The sequence below is a fragment of the Rhipicephalus microplus genome, chromosome 4, assembly GCF_043290135.1.
Source record: "Rhipicephalus microplus isolate Deutch F79 chromosome 4, USDA_Rmic, whole genome shotgun sequence".
Taxonomy (NCBI): Eukaryota; Metazoa; Arthropoda; class Arachnida; order Ixodida; family Ixodidae; genus Rhipicephalus; species Rhipicephalus microplus.
The window spans coordinates 116,236,278-116,249,075 of NC_134703.1; the positions used below are offsets into that span (position 1 = coordinate 116,236,278).

Below are 12,798 nucleotides of genomic sequence, written 5' to 3' on the forward strand. Positions count from 1 at the left end.
ATAAATAAATTTTGTTAAGAACTTAGCCTACAGTATAATAAATGTTGTCGTCTTCAACGACGGAGTCTCTTTTTTGTTCCGGAGATTGGGCACATGTTATTATTAATGGCCCAAATACCAGTCGGCATCAGAAAGTATCCGACTTTTGACACGCTGAAATACTTCTATTGAGTAGGAGGCAGAAAACCCTAATTTCCTTCAAAGTGGTCACGCATAGGTCGTGCACACACTTGTCCCTGTGGTACTGTCGTTATTAGGCACAATCGTGGAACGCGTCTTGAGAAAAGGTTGGCAGTCGAGCAGCTTTACTCAGCGTGTTGTCATGTCTATACTTCAATCGAGTTTCTTTAGGTGGCGTTTTAACCTTGAAAAATGAACAAAAGTCACCGAGGGTTTTGTTGTAGTAGAAAGTAGCTTGGCGAACTAGAGAAACGTTTTCGCCGCCGAATACCTTCTGTTCCACTCTTCGCAGTTTTGGCACAAATATCAAGGACACTCACCATGCCCAAATCCTCGGCGAAGAAATTCATTGTAATGATCCCACGTTTCGCCTTATGTTGTTCAACAATTCTCGTGTTATGGCCGGCACATAAGTTCGCCTTGATGAAGTCCGCATTTGCTGAGTAGCGGGTTCATTTCGGCTAGTTGAAAGTGTGATTAAACTAGGTTCGCCATCTACTGACGAGAGGCCATCGTTGAAGTGATTGTACCTCTCTACTATTCGCGAGGTGCAGCTGTTGCCTCGTCACCGAAGACTTGTAGAATCTCACGAATGGTTGACGAATCAGGCCTACTTAATGAAGCTGGCTAGTGGTTTGCGCTTGGGTACAGCCAAGCTGTGACCAAGTTTGTTCCATTGTCTCTTCTATGGTTGTTATTTTATTTTTACAGCTTTCTAAAATATGACAAGCACTAACAATAAGCGTTGATTCAAGAGCCGTACACTCTGAAATGACGCTTTCCGCAGGCACAAAAAAAGAGCATATTCTTGAATACGCTCCATAACTCAACTGAAACAATCTTCCTTCTCTTCATTAGATTATCTAAAAAAAAGGTTCGGTACTGCTTGAACACATCTTAAACCAGCCAAACTAAGAAACGCCCACTCTTCTTCTCAAACAGTGCAAAGGTGTCACAAGAAGTTCAAGACAGGTGCAGCCAACCCTGCATCCGCAACAGAAGTTAACCCGAGGTGACGTCTGTATCATACGACTTCATATGTAGTGTTTGTGAGATATTTATAAAATAGATAGCCAACAGTATGACCACAGTTTCCATCGAAGCGTAGTTACGCCTGCATGCAATATTATCCTAACTTGTTTGTAGAGATGGCCTGGCTCTATGATGGAGTACATGAGTGCCAAGCAAAATTCTTCAGTTCAATTCCTACTGGGATCCATATTTATCCTCTTTGCATCCGTTGGGTCAACGCTCGCGAGGTCAGTTTGTTCTTTACCTTTCGCATTTTTATTAGAAATATCTGTTCTCGCCGTTTCTTTGTAGATATGAATTGTCGATTTCTTCCGGCGCATGCCCGTACACCGCTGCCCGTGGTATACTCGTATGTGCCATACGTGTCTCGAAGAAAGTGCTGGATGGCGTACGCGAAAGACGCTCCGCATTATTCGTGTCATGACCATAGAGTCATATTGTTGAAACCGTCTTGGCCTCTCATAGCAATTTTTATCCACACCAAGTTGAAAAGGAGATCACGGGAGCACCAAGGCATAGTTGGTGAGATAGATCGATAGATAGATTCATAGAAATAAACGCTCAAATTTTCTATATTTGGCTCAGAAATGCTGTATCAATTTTTATCCACACCAAGGTAAAAAGACAATCACGACATCACCAAGGCACAGTTGGTGAGATAGATCAATAGATAGATCCGTAGTAGCAAACGTTAGAATTTCCTACATTTGGCTGAAAAAGTAATTCGCATTGACTATAATTGGCGTTATTTACCAAACACGTTCTTACTTATTCATTATGATTATTATGGCATTACTTGGCATAATGCCAAGAACTATGCCAGGAGAATGAAGTATTATTAAATTTCATCTAATACTTCATTCTCTAAATGCAGCAATGCGTAGCTCCTCGGCACATATGATTACTTTAATAATCTACAGCAGGATAGCATATTGTGACGAAGGAACGCGTTTATTTACAGGAAAATGGTTGAGATCGGTACAGCTCAGCACCAGAAACCGGCGACCGAGCTGCTCGTGAGCCAGACCGCTTCTACCTCTTCCTCTTCATGCGCCCATCGAGGTGTGTCATTTCCCCCGTTCGCAGACGATGCCCACTGGGCGAGTCAATAGGAAGGTTGGTGGTGATATGGCTTGAGGCGCGCGACGTGTGTCAGCTGTGTCTTGCTAGAGCGCCGACCATTGCTTGTGACGCCGGAGATGACGTATGTGACGTCACTGAGACGGTCAATGACTACAAATGGTCCGGAGTAGTGGGCCAGAAACTTTTGGCATAAACCACGTTTGCGGACAGGTGTCCACAACCACACCAGGTCACCCTTTGTGTAGGCAACGGAGTGATGGTGGGCGTCGTACCGGGTCTTGGAGCGCTGTTGAGATGCAATGGTTCGAAGGCGTGCGACGCGACGGGCTTCTTCAGCGCGGCATAGTGACTCGGCAACCGATGTTTCCACATCTAACGTAAAAGGCAGAATGGTGTCGAGGCAACTGCGAGGGGAGCGGGCGTAGAGCAGGAAAAAGGGCGCGTACCCTGTTGTCTCGTGTTTCGCGGTGTTGTAGGCGTATGTGATATAGGGCAGTACTTCATCCCAGTTTTTGTGCTTGGCATCAACATAAATTGACAACATGTTCGTTAGCGTCTTGTTGGTCCGCTCTACGAGGCCATTCGTCTGGGGGTGATACGGGGTTGCGTGGCGGAATTGGCTGGCAGACAGGCGTAGGATCTCTTCAACGACGTCAGCGACGAACTGACGTCCCCGGTCGCTAATGACGACTCGTGGAGGGCCATGACGGAGAATGATATGCCGAAGCATAAACTGCGACACGTGAAAGGCTGTTGCAGTAGGTATAGCCGCAGTTTCTGCGTAGCGCGTCAGGTGGTCGACGCACACGATGACCCATCGATTGGCACTGGCTGACCGCGGAAACGGACCTAGAAGGTCGACACCAACAATCTCGAAGGGAGAGCTAGGAGGTGGTACGGGATGGAGAGGTCCGGGTGATGTAGTCGTGGGACGCTTGTGACGTTGACATTGTTCGCAACCCGCTACGTATTTTTCTGTGTCGCGTCGCATCTTGGGCCAGTAAAACCTTTGCTGGATGCGATGAAACGTTCTGGCGAAGCCCATGTGCCCACTGGTTGCGTTGTCATGGCAGAACCGAAAAATTTGGGGACGTAGAGCGCGTGGAACTACCAGAAGCAGACGGGCGCCTTGGCCAGAATAATTCTTCTTGTAAAGGACGGCGTCATGGACTACAAAAGAGCTTGAACTGGCCGGGTCATTCGCGGAGGCAAACAGGTGATCTAAGCAATGATCCTCGTGCTGTGCTGTCCGGAAAGCCGCGATGTCAGGAAAATGAGAGTCAATAGCTGTGATAAAATCGTCAAAATTATCAGCTTCACACTCGGTCGTTGGTAGAGGAAGCCGTGACAGGCAGTCAGCGTCTGCGTGGCGATTACCGCTCTTGTAGCGGACCGTGAAGTCAAATTCTTGTAACCGTATGGCCCATCGCGCAAGTCGACCAGATGGATCACGTAGGCTCACCAACCAGCAAAGAGAGTGATGATCGGTGATGACTGAGAAACGACGACCGTAGATGTAGGGGCGAAACTTGTGTACGGCGAAAACGACGGCGAGGCACTCCAATTCGGTAACCGTATAATTACGCTCTGCCTTGCTCAGGGACCGGCTTGCATAGGCGACGACGTGTTCAGCATTGTTGTGTCGTTGAATAAGCACCGCGCCGAGACCAACTCCACTGGCATCGGTGTGGATTTCCGTGGAAGCAGAGGGATCGAAGTGGCATAGTATTGGCCCGGAAGTGAGAGCGAACTTTAGTTGCTTAAACGCTGACTCACAATTTGGTGTCCAGTGGAAAGGGACGTCCTTGCGCAGCAAGTCAGTCAGTGGCTGGGCCTTTTCAGCAAAATTAGGTACAAAGCGGCGAAAATAAGAGCATAGGCCCAGAAAGCTTCGTAGCTCGCGGATAGACTGTGGCTGCTTAAACTTGCTGACGGCGTCCACTTTCTGCGGGTCCGGCCTAACACCAGCTTTGTCCACAAGGTGTCCTAAAACCAGTGTTTGCCGTTCACCGAAACGACATTTTTTTGAGTTCAGTGTCAAGGCGGCTTTCTCCAAACATGTTAGAACAACGTCAAGGCGATGATTATGTTCTTCAAAAGTTCGTCCAAAAATAACCACATCGTCCAGGTAACATAAACAAATTTCCCATTTAAGGCCTCTCAAGACGGTATCCATATAGCGTTCAAATGTTGCCGGAGCATTACACAAGCCGAACGGCATAACATTAAATTCAAATAGACCGTCTGGCGTTACAAAAGCCGTCTTCTCTTTATCAACTGGATCCATGGGAATCTGCCAATACCCGGATCGCAAGTCTACCGAAGAAAAGTAGGAAGCTGAATGAAGGCAGTCAATTACGTCATCAATGCGGGGGAGGGGGTACACGTCCTTCTTGGTTATAGAATTGAGACGCCGATAATCAACACAGAACCTCCAGGACCCGTCTTTTTTCTTTACCAAAATAACAGGTGCAGCCCACGGACTTGACGATTCTTGAATTACACCAGTGGCTAGCATCTCGCCAACTTGTTCAGCAATAACTTTGCGTTCGGACACGGACACGCGATAGGGCTTTTGTCGGAGAGGATGAGCAGAGCCAGTATCGATCTTGTGACGAGCGCGCGTGGTCGGTATCTGAGCCCTAGGCACCGTCCGTGCAAAATCAAATACTTTAGCATGTCTCGCCAGCAGTGCAACCAGGTCTTTGCGCTTCTGTGAGGAAATGGACTTGCTAACCATTTTTGAAAATTCAGCTTCCATACCAGAAGTTTCCGGACCCGCCCTTTCAAGATCGCTTAAAGCTCCAATGCAGGTGCTGCTCTGCTTTTCGAACAGGGCAAGGCGCATACCAGCCGGTAGTACAACCGACTCGGGTGAGCTGTTTATCACCCATAATTGAGCCGTCTCGTCTGCGAGAGATACAATGCACCGTGGTACAAAGATGTTTTTCTTGAGACAAGCTACAGGCAATGGCTCAATCACTATGTCACGTGAATTCAAACTCGAGTTGGTTTCCGAAGTGGTCACTTGTACGCTGGCCGTGGACCACGCTGGCAGAAGTACATCTTTAGCTACAGTGAGGTTACCTTTCTCACAATCAGGCTGCTGGGCGAGAGTAGACAACAGAACCTCACCTGCTCCACAATCCACGGTCGCACGACACTCTCGCAAAAAGTCTATGCCAAGTATAACGTCATGCGTTGATTGAGCCAGTACTGTGAATTCCGCCTTGAACGTTTTACCGGCAACACCAACAGACGCAGTGCAGACGCCGACAGGACGCAAGAATGCGCCGCTCACTGCCCGAAATGTGGCAGGTTTGTCCCAGTGAAACATAACCTTACGGCCCAGTCGTTGCTTAAAAACTAAACTCATCACGGAAACACTTGCGCCAGTGTCTATCAATGCCATCGTGGGAACGTCGTCAACAAGTACCTGAACCTTATTCTGAAGCATAGAAACTGGTGGAGGCATTCTTTGATGAAAATCGGTACGTCCAGCGACCTCACCTCCGTCGGCCGCGCTGGCTAGTTTCCCGGTGGCGGAGACGACATTCGTGACCGGCGCCGTGGAGATGGTGACCGAGGTGGACGGGTGGTGGGCGGCGTTAAGCTGCGCACAGATCCGGGCGAATCACTCCGGTTGATCGGCTGGTAGGCGTGCCGCTCGTCAGTTGGGTTGGGGGGCCAGTAGGTGTAGTCAGGCCGTTGGCTTCGTTGTGCAAACGTCGCGGATCTCTGAGGGAATGTCGAACGTGGATTACGTCGCATTGGGCAAAATCGGGCGATATGTCCACGAACACCGCACTGGTAGCAGACGGGCCGTTCACGGGGCATAGGGAACGTCGCTGGATGTTGAGGGTACGCGGCGCTCTGTTCCCACTGAGACGCAAAAGGAGGTGGATGGCTGTTGTAGCCGTAACGACTGTGGGGAGCATGAGGCGGCTCTACATAAGAAGACGCCGGTGGTGGAGCCCTTAGCTGAGGGCCGCGGTTGGAATAGCTGCGCTCCTCGAAACTCGTAGCATTGATACTTGTGGACGGTGTATCGCACGGTGGTTCTCGGGCGTGCAAGGGCGCGTAAAGGTGACGACGAAGTTCCTCACGTACAATGAGGCGAATCGTTGACGAAAGGTCGGTAGGCACGGAGTCTTGGCACACATCGACAGTGGCGACGGTCGTAACATTGGCAAGGCGTCCGAACTTCGTAGTGATGCGGCGAGTCTTCAGGGCCTCAAACGTTCGGCAGTGCCCAATCACATCGGCCACAGACTCAAGACTCTCCTTGCCGATAAGGAAGTGGTAGACGTCTTCCGCAATTCCTTTGAGAATGTGGCCCACCTTGTCCTCTTCCGTCATGTTGGTGTCCACACATTTGCACAGTTTCAGTACCTCCTCAATGTAGGTTCTGCATGTCTCACCACAAGCTTGAGCTCTCTGCGACAACATTTGCTCTGCACGTTTCTTCTTCGTCGCAGGGTCGCCAAAGCACTTCTTGATCTCCTCCATAAACTGGTCCCATGTTGTCAAGGTGTCTTCGTGATTCTCGAACCACACTAAAGCACTGCCATCGAGAAATAGACCCACGTGGGACAACTGGCTGGCCGCATTCCAGCCATTGGCTCGGCTCACCCGTTGATAGTGGCTGAGCCATTCTTCAACGTCATCGCCAGGTTTTCCTGTAAATGTGCGTGGCTCTCGGTAGTGGAAAGACGGCGCCCTCGCGACCGGCTGCTGGATGTCTCCGTCCAAGTTCATATCTTGAGGTAGTGGTGGCAAGCCCGCTAGTCGACGGCTGCGGCGAAGCTCGTGCTCTTGCGGTTCCGTCGTTAGTAGACGGCTGCTCTCCGGTCTCGCTTGACAGTAGCTGGCTTACCCAGCACCTTCCACCACAACTGTGACGAAGGAACGCGTTTATTTACAGGAAAATGGTTGAGATCGGTACAGCTCAGCACCAGAAACCGGCGACCGAGCTGCTCGTGAGCCAGACCGCTTCTACCTCTTCCTCTTCATGCGCCCATCGAGGTGTGTCAATATTTAGGAACATCAACTTTAAAGTCCAGTGGCTTACCATGGTAAAAAGGTGTTTCGCTCAAGCTCCATGGCCAGTTGCGTCAACCTGTGCACAAACGCCTGAAGCCATCGGCGCTGTTGTACATCTTTGGCTCTCGGAAGCATTTGGCTGGCTTCGCTCAAAAGAGAGGCCATCCTCTGGGAGAAGAGCGTTGAATAGCCTCGCCATTCTTCTTTTGACATGGCCGGTTCCTCCTGCAGAAAATAAATAAGCGAGTTTGGCATTGCGAAAGGACCCTGCAGTATCTGTTTAGGGAACGGTCACACTCGCTCTTTCCCTTTTTTGTGGAAGTTAGTCACACACGACTCTGAACAGTCAGCGGGCAAGAAACTTGCTGATGCCTCGTTTGCGCAACGACATTCTTGCAGCTAGGGAGATCCCACTCATCGCGGGAAAGAAAAGTAAGTCTCAGAAAGGGTAAAACAGGAGGGGAGAGGGTGAAGCAATGCGAAACCATGTATCGCATCATGCAGGCAAAACAATGTTTAACATAGCACGAGAAAGGGAAGTGAGGAGAAAGAGGAAAACTAGAAATAGAGGGGAGGGAAGAAGTATTCTGTTGTCGTATGACAGCGTATACTCCCTTATTCATGTGTGCTTAACACAATCCCATATAGCCACGGTCGTATTAAAACGGCGCGTTCCGTGAAAATGCTCGCGAGCCTTTCCAGCCTGGCTGTAGTACGGCATAGTCATGTATTGTACGGTATAAAAAGAAGATATCGAAAAAATTCAGTGATCGCAAATCATGCTCGTGTCTAAGGGGGATCCACCATTGTGTATCAAGCGCTGTTAGTGCTACTCACCATGCCCGGTTCCTTTTGACTTCTTGCGTAGTCTAGAAAAGAGAAAAAGAAGTCATGTTCACACAGTGCAGATTGAAAATAAAAGACAAATAAATACAAGAACAATCAGTAATTAATAGTGTTCCGCAGATCAACAAGGTAAATGAACCTTGTTTTAAACATCACTCTAGATGATCTGATCCCTCTAGATGAGGGATCAGAAACTAGAAAGGTAAAGGGCCCATCGATATCATGTGTGCATGGTGAAGGCCAAAGGAAAAATTGATGTCGAGGAAGGGTGGAGTTGCAGGTAAAGAAAAAAATTCGCCGAATTTACAAAAGTGCACAAAATCGGAGGAGAAATCATGTATTTCCATTGCGAAGGACTTAACATTGCAGCTTGGTAGTTGGCAATACCTAATGGCGGCTGCGATCTTTGTTATTGTTAGACCTTGTTTGATGTCAAAACACCATGTCGACTTTCAGATGGAAAGTTACAAGGGCAAGAGATAGGTTTTGACGTCGTTTTCGGGCCACCTAATACTTTCCCTGTGTCCACAGCACGCTGATCCTTATTTTATATCAACCAATCAAATAACTTTTTTGCTGGATGATGCTTTTAGAATAAATAGGAGAAAATGAACAGACAAACTCTAGCCATTGTGTTGTGCGTGTATTTTACGGGTGCATAAAAAAAAAGCATGAACACTTGGCCAGTCTATCGTTTTTCGTCGTTTTTCTTGCATAAGCCTCTGTACAGAGGCATATTACTTGACCGAATGTTAACATCATGTAGAAATAACGAAGGAGAAAGCAAAGACAGAAGTTTTTAATGGTTTACAAGCTTGATGATGGCAAAAACGGTGTTTAGTTGTAATATGCTAACTAAACGCAGTAGCTTAACTCTCTCCAACCCAAATTGTTTCGTTGAGCTAAATTCCTCTGGAGTAAACTTGCTTTCTAATAGCTCCACTTGCTTGGTGTAGTTCAAAGAGAAAAAAATATTGCCTTTAGTATCACTCAGCTTTTACATGTGTTTCTGACATCCGGTTTTGAAATGAATACATTAAGATATTGATCATCACTCTGGCCCGTTGAAATCCCATCTTTTGTAAGTATTACAGAAAGTTAACCATCACCATCTCTTGGAACTATACTTGGTAGTTTAGTTTTTTGCCTTAACACAGATTTATTCTCAGTAGCAACGTTGGTAAGCTGCAGTGACTATAATTGTAGTGCTACTACCGGTTGTATTACCGGTTGTAGATCAAAGCACACATTCCTCTCTTTCCTATACCTTGATAAAGGAAAATGCTGCAGCGCCAATATTTATATTCGCTGTAATGATCTACGGCAAGCCTTCACTTTTCACCGAGAAAAAACGGTAAAATAGCCTCATGACCACGAAGTAATGCTTAAAGGAGAAATGTTTCGCGAACTGAACGTCATTCATGGCTCCTCTAAACCCACGTAGGTCCTTTAAAGCGGCTATCTGGCACGTACTTTTGTCCCCTCTTGAGCAGTGAAATCCTTTTCACGCATTCAGGATCACGTCTCAGAACGCTTCAGGGCACTCTGAGCCTTTCTTTTATGTTCATTATAGGGAAGTTTGTGTAGACCAGCAAGAAGCTATCCGACGACTCCTGTGCTTTTCGAAATATGAGCGAGAAATTGCAAGGAAAAGAACCCGAAGCTTAATGTTCTTTCCCCACTCCCTCGCGCTTTTGATTCTTTCTGGGTACTTCTCTTTATCGCTACGAGATTTCTGCTTCACAAAAAGCGAAGGAAATTTCCACCTCGATAGCGTAAAAACTGTGATCTCGTCTCAAACGAAGCAGTAACGAAACGTAATAAACCTTTTTTACGGACTCTAGCTAACATACAGTGAATGAAGATAACGGCTATAAGAGACATAAACATTGTGATAGAATACATTTTTGTTCTATGATATTCAAAGAAGTGTGAACAGTAATATTCTCTGACAACGAAATAAGCACAAAACATTTTTAGCTGATGGGTTCCTTATGAAGCTCCTTACTTTTCTTGACAACTACAGCACAGTGTTAAATGAGATCCTTTAAATTTGAACGGTATTATAGAACATGATTTCTGGATGCACGTGATTCCTTAATTTTTTTGCCGATTTTAAAGAATCTGAAAATTCAATATGTACACAAGAACTGCCAGGTCTGCGCGAAACACGCAGCACAGTCGCAGCGAAAGCTGGAAAAGTGACCCGGCCTTTTAGATTCTTTTTCCAAACACTCTTTGGGTAACTGGTACGAGCACACAAGCCGGGTACCCGCTATGACATTTCACCCCCCCCTTTGTGTTGTAGGGATGCATTCTATATGCCATTCTTCGACATTATTTGGAGAAGCGTGGCACCCTACACACTTGCAAGGATTTTTGGGCAATTTTTTTTATCCTGTAGCTGACGATGACGAAACATTATGCCTAAAGCTTTTGAAATGGGTTGAAGCATTCAACGACCCACTTGTTATGTGATTCACAGTGTGTCACGCCTGGTTGTCGTTTTGATATTCTCAGATGCTTTATAACTCATATTAACGTTATTCCTTGGTGCCATCAAGCCTGCCTAAGGCCAGTTCGCTACGCAGTTTGCAGCACCAGTGTGATTCAGTGGAATGCTGGGCTGGCAAGCACGTGATCGGGGTTCAAATTCCATTGAGTCCTTGGCATGTTTAGTTCCTTAGTTGTTTTTTTATTTGGCTTAATGTTGATTACCGACACTGGTGGCAGCGGCAGCGCTGGGTGGGACTCTTGTTGTCATCTCATAACAGCTTTCGCTGTAAACCTCAAATTCTGCAGTGTATGTACGAACCCGCAAGTCGCATTGTATATATGACAAATTGCATCGACCATTCCTTGTAAACGTACATTTCTTGTGGGCAAACTTGGTCGATCGCTTCGAGTGATCTCACTTGCCTATATAACGGTTACATCAGGAGGGCACGTACAATACCATCGTAGAAACTTCCACAAGTGCAACAAACCTGCCTCATTGCATAAGGCTTCTCTGGTATCAGTCTGTTTTTTATTAATATTGTGTCAAAAAGAAGAGCCATTCAGATTTTAACTTCTCTGGTGTCGGTGTTCCAAATGATTGGGGCTACAAAGAAACGGTGTTTGTTTAGCATCTAAATGTAGGAATTTGCAAACTTTGTGATATTCTTTTAAACGCCAGTTTTGGGGAAAACTAGTGCGAAAGAGTTTATAGGGACAAAAAATTAAAAAAATGTCGCTCCCTAGAATTCTGGCAAATCGATATTTCTCCCTAAAATTTCACATGAAATTCAAATCAGCCCAAGTTCTCGCCCCCTAGTTCGGGGTAGCAAGCCGGATGCTCAAATCTGTTTAACCCCCCAGCCTTCCTTTTCATCCGATTTTCTCTGAAATCGGTCAAAGGTCAATTTCCCTCCTCAAGAGGTTTTTTATGTTCAGTATGATGGCGCGTATATTACTCTCTTCTTTCGTCATTCATATAGGTCTCCTAATGCATTAAAAGCAATTATTTGCAGAAAACTTCTATAACAGTACTCATTCATGACTTCTTTGCGAAAACACGTACACGGACACAAGGAAAAGAGGCAAACAACATGGGCGCAACTCGCCCAACTTTCAGTACTGTTGTTCTATAACAGTAATCTTGTTCGGTAGTAGAACAAAAAATGTTGTTCCAAATGAAGGTTTTCTCTTTGGGAATCGCCTCTGTCTAATAATATCTATGCTTTGATCTACCAACTCAATATTGCTGTTTACCGGAAGTACTAATGACAGTCATAACATAATACGAGTTCGTAAAACTGCCTGTGATCCACTGATAGAAATGAAACGTGGCTCAACATAAAGAAAGCGATGCTGTTCCGAATCCTCTCATGACCTTTCGTTGAAAGGCATCTTCATAGCGCTAGTTACCAATGCCTCGGAAACTGAACAAAACATCAATAAGAAAGGCGCAGCAAAGAACCTCAAAAAAATGCAGCTAAGAAAACGACACTACTGAAAAATACTTAGAAGAATAGGCAGAATAAGAGAGTTGGCGGAAATTGGGGTCACGCCAAGGACAGACCAAGCTCGAAAGGGTGGTTTTAAATTACACACGAGTAATCAAGGCCACTCTTTTGGAATCGTCACAATGCTTTGTGCACACAATGATCACGAGGCATTTTCATTCCTTTCCAAACCAACAAAGCATCTTTGTAAAAATTTGTCGGACGGCGCGGATATTCCCATTTCAGAGGAGCCACAAGGCAAGTGGTTCTGAGCGCATGCATCAATCACTTATAATGACTTCACCGCGAGCCGCAGAATTGCCACAGTTCTTCGCTCCCCTTCTCCACCGCTTCTTCTCCACGCAGTTCTACCATCTCCTCCCACCCCTTCTTCATCATTTATGCATGTCCTTCGTTCCAGCTAGTTGCGGCATCAGACACGTTTGTGCAACCATGTTCAAGGAATGTTGGAGGAGTAAAACGACGCACTGCACCACATAATTCTCTTTCTAACGAAACGCTACCTCGCAAGTCTCATTGGACAGGTAATTGATTTCGTGAATGTTTGGAAAAAAACTGGCTGCTGAAATAGGGTTGTGCAGCCTGACACGCGGGGAGCGTTCAAGCG

At 46.4% G+C, this 12,798-nt stretch overlaps 1 protein-coding gene across 1 annotated transcript in view; it reads right to left on the reverse strand.

Annotated features, from left to right (window-relative positions):
- LOC119172843 (uncharacterized) overlaps positions 1-12,798 on the reverse strand; it is a 103,801-nt gene that overhangs the window by 12,086 nt on the left and 78,917 nt on the right. The window contains exons 2-3 of the mRNA XM_075893590.1: positions 8,176-8,207; positions 7,367-7,563 (exon numbers count right to left, since the gene is read on the reverse strand). Coding sequence (XP_075749705.1) covers positions 7,367-7,563; positions 8,176-8,207 — 229 coding nt within the window. The remainder of the gene's footprint in view (positions 1-7,366; positions 7,564-8,175; positions 8,208-12,798) is intronic.